General features: G+C 38.4%; 1 protein-coding gene across 1 annotated transcript; it reads left to right on the forward strand.

Moving 5' to 3' along the window:
* Nucleotides 1-210: 210 nt before the first annotated feature.
* On the forward strand, nt 211-8705 carry LOC137500420 (uncharacterized). The gene is made up of 3 exons (XM_068227415.1): nt 211-358; nt 4250-5282; nt 8640-8705. Exons 2-3 carry the CDS (start codon nt 4254-4256, stop codon nt 8703-8705), a joined length of 1095 nt encoding a protein of 364 aa, XP_068083516.1. The 5' UTR covers nt 211-358; nt 4250-4253.
* Nucleotides 8706-9138: the final 433 nt, after the last annotated feature.

Raw genomic sequence — 9138 nt, forward strand, 5'->3', positions numbered from 1 at the left:
TAACTCTTAACCAGGCGTTGGTGGTTTCCTAAGCGGCTGTCTATCCTAGTAGACTGAGGGGCGGTCGGAAGAAAGAAGAAGAAGTCCGGAGGCTGTCTATCCTAGTAGACTGAGGGGCGGTCCGAAGGAGAAAGAAGAAGTCCAGCGGCTGTCTATCCTAGTAGACTGAGGGGCGGTCGGCAGGAGGAAGAAGAAGTCCGTAAGCAGACAGAGAGCAGAACCAAGAAGGCGCAAGGGCTGGCCCACGGAGTAGCAGAGGGATTCATAGGAGTCCAAGGAAGGAAGACGCAATCGACCCGGCGTACCTGCACGTCGTCAGCTCACCATCAGCACGCAGTAGAAGACCAAATATTGTAAGGTAAGCCAAACTCAAAATCAGTATGTCTAATTCTGAAGTGGGAAGTGCCAGTGATAATTCAGATAACAATTATATTAATATCAATCAAGCGTTCAAGTTAATCGGAGATCCTTTCGACGGGAGAAATCGGAGTAGGTTGAAAGAGTTCTGTGCAAATGTAGATTCAGCAATAGAATTTGTTCAACCAGATGAACATCCGCTGTTTTTTAAATATGTTCTTACCAGAATAACGGGTGAAGCTAGAAGCAAGTTATTAGTAAGACAGGATGTTACGAGCTGGCCAAAAGCGAAGGCAGCTTTGTTTGAAAATTATGGAGAGCGTAGGACTATTGATCACTACGCATGTAAAATGTTTAAAGCACAGCAAAATAAAGATGAATCTGTAATAGCTTGGGGTTCGAGAATGGATGCAATGGTAAGCGAACTTAAAGAAGTTGCCACGGCAAGAGTCGAACCGGAGGCAAAAGTTCATAGAGCGAATTTAATAGGAGAGTTAGGGATATCATGTTTTGTACAAGGATTAATTGATAAAAGCATTCAAACGATTGTCCGTAGTAGGAACATTACGGATGATTTCGGTTTAGCAGTTGAGGTAGCGGCCCAAGAAGAGTCGGCCGTACTCTCAAGTAAGGAAAAGCACGGTGAATCAGTTAGGAGAGATAAATATTGTAGTAATTGCAATAAGAAAGGACATTCGGCATCCTCATGTTTTCTTAAAATGCGACCAAAAGAAGTTAAGGCAATAACATGTTACAATTTTAATAAGGAAGGGCACTATTCACGAGAGTGCAGAGTAATAGTTGTAAACGTTGTAAGAGAACAGGGCATGTAGAGAAAAATTGTAAAAGTAGTAAACCGCAGCAATTCACTAATTACAAGGGTAAAGGTTACGAGAACAAGCAGGCGGAAAACTAGAACAGGATCATGACGCAAGGCCGGTTATAGGTCCTAAAAGTGTTCACATAGGCCAAGTACACAATAAGTGTAATAACAATGAAGGGACAGTTTTACTATCTATAAATGATGTACACGGACCTTTTCGATTTTTAATCGATACAGGCTCAGAAATAAGTGTAATAAAGAAACAATGCGTACCGAAGGAAATAAAGATAGATACAAGTGATAGATTAAAATTGCTAGGAGTTAGCAAAGGAACACTATTCACGTGTGGAACCGCGAAGGTAACTTTGGGAACATCTCAATGCAAATTGCATGTAGTAGATGATGAATTTCAGCTGTCACAAGACGGATTGATAGGTAGAGATTTATTGATAGATTCTGTAATTAATTTCACGGAGGAATTCATAGAAGTAAATGGTGGTAAACATCAAATAGAAATTAGAGAAGCTAAAGTAATAAAAGTACGTCCGAGAACGGAAACTATGTATGACATAGGAAAAGACGAAATTGCGCACGTAATGAAAGTAGAAAAAAGTGACGCACAGAAATGTTCACAATCGAGAACTCGAAGATTAATCGAACTAATTAGGGCAGATCATATGCTAAGGTGTGTTAGAGAAAGGATATTTGAAATATGTTCAGAATTTAATGATAGATTTATTTAGATAGAAAATTAAACGAGATTACGATCGGTAGCATGTACCCTATACCAGGTACTACGGAGTTAAGTAACTCAATAGGGAAAGCGAATTATTTCTCGACAATTGATTTAGCCAGTAGCTATTATCAAGCTGAAGCAGAGAAAGAGATATTGAAAAGATCACATTTTCGGTATTAGATAGGCATTTGATATAAATTTATGCAAATGACGTTCATGAGATTAATTAGCGGAGTAAATGGAACTAAGTGTTTATGCTAATTATATTACAAAAAACAAAAAAACGTATTTTCAGCATTAGATCGGAATTTTGAATATAAACGTATGTCAGTGACGTTCATGTGATTAATGACAAATGTATTAGCGGGAGTAAAGTGAATTAAATGTTTATTAAATGAAATTAAATTGTGTGATTATTTTGAGATTCAGAATAATAATAATAATAATAATAATAATAATAATAATAATAATAATAATAGTAATAATAATAATAATAAATGATCGACGTTTTTGAGAAGTTAAGAGAGACTTTTCTCAACCCACGACCACGAAACAACTTAAGGGATTTTTGGGATTATCGGGATATTACAGACGTTTTATACCAGATTATAGCAAAATTGCTAAACCACTGTATGAACTGTTAAAGAAAGAAGTAGACTATAAATGGGAAATTAAACAAGAGGAAGCATTTCAGACTTTAAAGAATAAGTTGATAACGTATCCGATTTTACAATATCCAGATTTCGAGAAACCGTTTATTGTAACAACCGATGCAAGCAATGAAGCGTTAGGCGCAGTATTGTCGCAAGGGAAGGTAGGAAGCGATTTGCCAGTAGCATACATATCTAGAGTATTGAAGAAGGCAGAAAGAAATTATTCAACAACAGAAAAGGAAATGTTAGGAATTGTATTTGCAGTAAAGTATTTTAGACCGTATGTCTTAGGACGAAAGTTCACTGTTGTGACGGATCATAAACCACTTAAATGGGTATTTAATGTGCAAGATCCAACCTCAAGATTGCTAAAATTTAGATTGAAGTTAGCAGAATACGATTTCGATGTTGTTTATAAACAAGGAAAGTTAAATACAAATGCAGACGCACTGAGCAGAATACACAAATTAGATGAGGTTGAACAAGAAGAAGTTTCAGAAATGGAAACAGATGAGAAATTCACAGAGAAATTAACAGAGGATGAAAAGAAAGAGATTATGAAAGAATTTCATGCATCTTTAGTTGGAGGACACCAAGGCATTACACGCACGTATGCTAGGTTAAAAGATTATATTGAGTGGCCAGGAATGAAGAGAGACGTAGAGCAATACATTCGATCATGTCATTCATGTCAAACTAATAAGTTTACGAAGCCAGATACGAAGGCACCTATGGTAATGACACACCACAGACTGTATTTGAGAATATCGCGTTAGATGTAGTCGGATCACTTCCACTTACACTCGACGGAAACAAATTTATTTTAACGTGTCAAGATCAGTTATCGAAGTACTTAGTAGCAGTGCCAATGAAAAATCAAGAAGCAGAGACAATTGCAAGGGCATTGATGGACAATGTAGTACGAACATTTGGAATACCAAGTGTAATATTAACTGACCAAGGTAGCAACTTTTTGAGCGAAGTAATGAAGAAATTATGCAGATTATTAAATATTAGGAAGATTCATACTGCCGCATTTAGGCCACAGTCAAACGGGAGTTTAGAGAGGTCTCATGCAGTATTAGCTGAATTTTTGAGACACTATGTATGTGGAACCCAAGACGATTGGGATAAGTTCATTTCAATGGCAACTTTTGTATACAATACAACGAAAAGTACGTCAACTAATTTCACACCATTTGAATTAGTATTTGGAAGAAAGGCGAATATACCAGGGACATTGCAGAGAAAACCAAACGAGAAGAATTATAATGAACACGAAAGCTATGTGGAGGAATTAGCTCGAAGGCTTAGAGAAAGTCACGAGGTAGCACGTAAAACTCTAATAGAAACCAAGTTGAAAAATAAAGTCCAGTATGATACAAGAATAAACGAAGTAACGTTTAAGATAGGAGACCAAGTTCTTTTAAGAAATGATTCAGTAAGGCGAGGTCGTAGCAAAAAATTAAGTCCAAACTTTGTTGGCCCGTACACAGTACAGGAAGTTTCAGGAGTGAACTGCGTTTTGAATATGAATAAGCGAGGGAAGTGCGTTACAGTACACAGTAACCGATTAAAGTTATATATTTAAATGAGAAGGAAAATTGTATGTAAATACATTGTGAACAACCAGTAATAAATTATAGGCAACGCAAGGTAACACAAATCTGTTACTTGCAGGTCAATGGCGCTGATAGCAGCGGCGATCGCAGTGATGGCGATATTTACGAAAGGAGGAAAGGCAATTGATTTCCAGCTCCAACCATATGAGTCCACCCCAGGGGTTTATTTCGACAAGCTAGGTGAAGTTCAACTCTATAACACTGAATGGAAGGTAGTAACTTATGTAAATTTAGAAGCGTTAAATGATGCGTATAATGTTGGTAAGAAATACATTCAGAGAACCATGAGATTGTGTTCAGAACTGGAAGTAAATTTAACATATACGTGTGAGAATGAGGTAAAGCTTTTAATTATGCAATTAAATAAAACTCAAAATTTGCGTGAATTAATAAGACAAACAACTAAGACTGAGGAGAAGGAAAATTCAGATCAAAATAGAATGAAGCGAGGAGTTCTTAATTTTGTAGGAAGTATTGCTAAAATTTTATTCGGAACCTTAGATTCGCAGGATGCAGCCTATTATCAAAGTCACATTAAGGATCTTGAATCAGAGAATTTGTCGATGTTAAAAGTCGCGAAAGAACAGATGATTGTAGTAAAAAGTACGTTACAATCAATGAATAGCTCATTGTATGACGTCGCTAAGAACGAAAAAGAATTAAGCGATAATATAGCAACAATACGGGGATATCTGAAGGATGAGACTGAGCAAATAGAAAGCGCATTTAGGAGAACGGAGATTGAAATCGCGGTCAATAGGCATTTAATTGACACGCAAGGATTCTTAGCGCAATTAAAAGATCATTATGAGATTCTGTTAAATGGAATAATGTTGGCTCAAAAGGGAGTCTTACAACCTCAGATTATAAGTCCTAGTGATATAATAAAGTCGTTTTCAAAGGCAAAGAATAATTTCCCACCAGGAATGACATTACCTGTTGAGTTGAGACTGGCTTATGGCTATTTAATAACTAGAATAGCAGAGATTGAAGTGTTCATTACTAAAGAAATACTTGGTTACATTGTAAAGGTACCTTTGGTAGATAAGGTAAAATATGATCTTATTAAGGTTATACCATTCCCAACAAGAGTGAATGGTGAGATAGAAAACTTTGTTTTTATTAATAGTGCAAATGAATTTATTCTTTTGGACCAGAACAGGCAAAATTATGTAATGTTAACTGAAAATCAAATTAATAATTGTAAGAGGTTGAGTGATAAACTTAAGGTATGCAAACAAGAGTTTGCTATCAAACTAGCTCATTCACATGAGGAATGTGCAGTAAAATTGTTGACAGGGGCACAGGTTATGCCACAAGATTGTCAAAAAAATGTAATTAGAGTACAAGAAGTAATGTGGTTTCCCTTAAGAGAAAATAAGTGGATTTATATCGCTCCACAGGAGGTAAAAATAACAGTAGTATGTCAAGAGCTGCACACAAGTGATGCTAAGTTAACAGGTACAGGAATAATAACAATGTTTAATAGATGTACGGCCTTTGGGCCAAAATCAAAAATTCAATCTTCAAATGTAATTAAAACAAATAGTACCAAAGATCAAGGGTATGTACCTGATCTATTGTTACAGTATGACTGTTGCGATCATTTAGGAATTAACACTAAATTGAGTCAATTGCAGGATGAAGGAAAGATACCGTTGGTAAATGTACTTCACCATGCAGAGGAATTAAAATTAGCAAGTCATAAAGTAGAGGCAGTTGAAAAATTAATACTTGAACAGGAGGATGAATTAAAGCAAAATCATAAATTGGATAAGTTGAATTTTCTGTCTTATATAGGTGGAGGAACAATTGCTGTTATTTTGTTATTATTATGTTCCTGCTGTTGTTGCAAAAGATGTTGCAAAAGATTTACACTTGCTCATAAACTGTCAGAGCTAGGAGATGAGTGTTGCGGAAAGGTATGTATCCGCCAAACTATAATTAATGGTCCTAACTCACATTGTTCAGACGAGGACGTTACAGTGCACTTTGATAGACAGGAGTATGTAAGAGGTAAGCGCGTAAATGAGCGCAGGGGTAGAAGTATGACAGATCTTACTACTTCCAGTATAGAGCTTAATGAAAGGTCTCTCATCAGAGAGCCAAGGAGGCAATAAAGAGGGAGCGTAACCACATTAGTAAAGTAAAAAAAAAATTTCAATGACCATTGTATAAGTAATGAATCACTAGTAAGACAGTGTTAAGGCTGTAATGTAACGAATGTAACTTTAAAATTGTTAAAGTACAAAAAAAAAAGACTTGCCAAAGGGCAGAGTCGAACAGGCAACCTTATGTTAAGGTAAAATTTCATGAGACTGGCCTAAGGAGGCACAGTTCGGGCTTGTCGAGGGAGACAAGACCCAAGCGTCCATTCCTATGAGTTTGGTACGGGTAATGTCAGTAATAGCTGCACAAGAATTTGTGAGACTGGCCTAAGAAGGCACAGTTCGGGCTTGTCGAGGGAGGCAAGACCCAAGCGTCCATTCCTATGAGTTTGGTACGGGTTATGTGTCAGTAATGACTGCACAAAAATTTGTGAGACTGGCCTAAGGAGGCACAGTTCGGACGTGTCGAGAGAGGCACGGTCCAAGCGTCCATTCCTATGAGTTTGGTACGGATAATGTGTCAGCAGTGACTGCACAAGTTTGTAAGACTTACTCAAGAAGTATAGTCAGGGGAACCGAGTTGCTATTGCAATCTCGAAGCCGGCCATTCCAAGAGTTTGGTACGGAAGTAAAAACCGACCAGAGAAGGCTGGAAGGTAAAGTTGTATGTACTGTGAAGCATATAAATTGATATGTGTTAATTACTGTGAAATGTGAAATAAAAAATGTGAAATGTAAACGAGTGATATTAAGTACTGTAAAATGAAAAAAAATGAAGTGTTATATGTACTGTGACATATATAAATTGATATGTATTAATCACTGTAAAATGAGTTATATCAGTACTGTGAAATAAAAAATGAAATGTTATATGTACTGTGAAACATATAAATTGATATGTATTAGATGTTAAATCTAAACTATGTTATATTAAGTACTACATGTACTGTGGAATATATGAATTGAAATGTATTAATGCAATATGGTTTACTGTGAAAAAATATGTTAATTGTAATGTGAAATGTATTATGAACATTAATTGTATGAAGGGTAAAGAGAATTGTATTAATGTCAAAATGTAATAAGTTGAAGTGTATCTATGAAATGTAATGTAATATTGCTAAAATGTAATGTGCTATGTAAGGTACATGCGGTAATTAACCCTGTATGTACGTGTACTCAGGTGGAAACCAGTTGCATGTGTGGCAACTAGTTTCTTTCCTAAGGGGGGAGGTGTCATGTCCAGGGACACGAACCTTCATCAAGTAGCAGCACATAAGTAATACATAGTGATTATTTTGGTAACTCAATCCACTGGCCTTGCTGTCGAAGCAGCCATGTGTTGGGGGTGATATAGAATGACAGTTAAAAACAGAGTTGTGTGAGGTCAAGAGGTCTCACGAGGAAGTCGATACGGACAAATCTAAAAAGTCACGTCCTGTCGTCTGGAGATGGCAAGAAAATGGGGGTAGTTTGAAGGATACGATACTTAAAATTAATGGGCGACCCAATTAAGTGAAACGGGACGCAGTGTCATGTTTATGATGACAAGTATTAGAAATGGGGAAGTTATTTTATGAGCATAGGTTTAAGGGCGAGAAGTCAAGTTCATGTTAATAAATATTGCCACGTGCATAGTGTGGGATTTGAGATACATGGGGGAGGTGGTAGCACCAATAGTAAGCCAGTAAGGCTTTATCTGAGAGGAGGGGAGAACCTCATATCATATTGCTAGTCCCTTTAAATACGTATGTAATTGAAGGAACAAGCGTCTTATTGCATTAGTCTTCGCTTTGGGAGCCTTGCCTTCCGCTCACGTTAGAGAATTGCGATCAATTCTCCAAGCGGTCTCGCTACTTAGAATATTTCTTAGTAGATCAGGTTGAACGGTGGTGCTAACACTTGGTATTCACCATTCATACTTTGATTCTCGACTTAAGCCCGAGTTCTTCTGGGTTTTATCGTAGTTGGCAACTTAAAGCTTGAGGAATCTCTGTGAGATTTCACGATACTCTGTTTTTAACATCGCTTAGCATTTCAGTGGTACTCTAATGCTTTAGAGTCCACTTGCATTTACTTGGAGTAGCCGTTCTGAGGAAGGCTAGTTCCAGTACGTCACAATACGTGACCGACTTCAATTGTACGTGTATATTCTTTGTACATCATCTGTCAATATACGCACATATATAGGAAATCATATGAGTTTCAACTCTTAACAACCAACTTACCTAACGCCTATAAATTACCATCTTATATCCCTTTCGTTTTTAGTACTGTTGTTAGCCATCAGGTGATTCCACTCACCGCTCGGCGTCTCACCTGTTGGCCGGGATACGACAGCCCGCGCCATGGCCCGGTATACAGGACAACTGCGATGGGAGGCCGGGTGGCCCCCCGCGCAGTTAGCGTGCACCGGCGCTTCCATAAGTGTAGCGCAGGCCGTGTAGTGATGAACACCACCACAGCAGTTGCACCTTACTTGGAGCCCACAGGTAACCTGACGGTGGCCCCACCTCAGACAGTGGAAACACTGCATGAGCTGTTGAGGGGGACGTTTTAATCTCACCTGATTGCCGTTACTCGCTGAGGTCCTCTCCTGATTGGCTACTCGGTCGACTTCTGTCCTGGGAGCAGCCCTGGGTTGCGGCTGGGCGACCCTCTCCGGTGGACCGTCATCTTCTTCTTCTTCCTCCTGGTCCTGGGGCGGCGTCTCCTTCCCGTGGGTCTCTTCTCGGCAGGGGAGGAGGCCTCGTCCTGGTGGTAGCTCCGATGCGTCGCCTTCTTCTTTCTCCTCCTGGCTGGCAGCGGTGGCGTCGGTCTGTGCTGACACCCGACTGCT

Source organism: Anabrus simplex, chromosome 1 (genome assembly GCF_040414725.1).
Source record: "Anabrus simplex isolate iqAnaSimp1 chromosome 1, ASM4041472v1, whole genome shotgun sequence".
NCBI lineage: Eukaryota > Metazoa > Arthropoda > Insecta > Orthoptera > Tettigoniidae > Anabrus > Anabrus simplex.

Bases quoted from the DNA above. Each gene is read 5' to 3' on its own strand.
- LOC137500420 (XM_068227415.1), top strand. From the start codon at position 4,254: ATGGCGCTGATAGCAGCGGCGATCGCAGTGATGGCGATATTTACGAAA. The intron at 5,283-8,639 runs GTGAATGGTGAG...GGGATACGACAG, and splicing joins TTATACCATTCCCAACAAGA to CCCGCGCCATGGCCCGGTAT.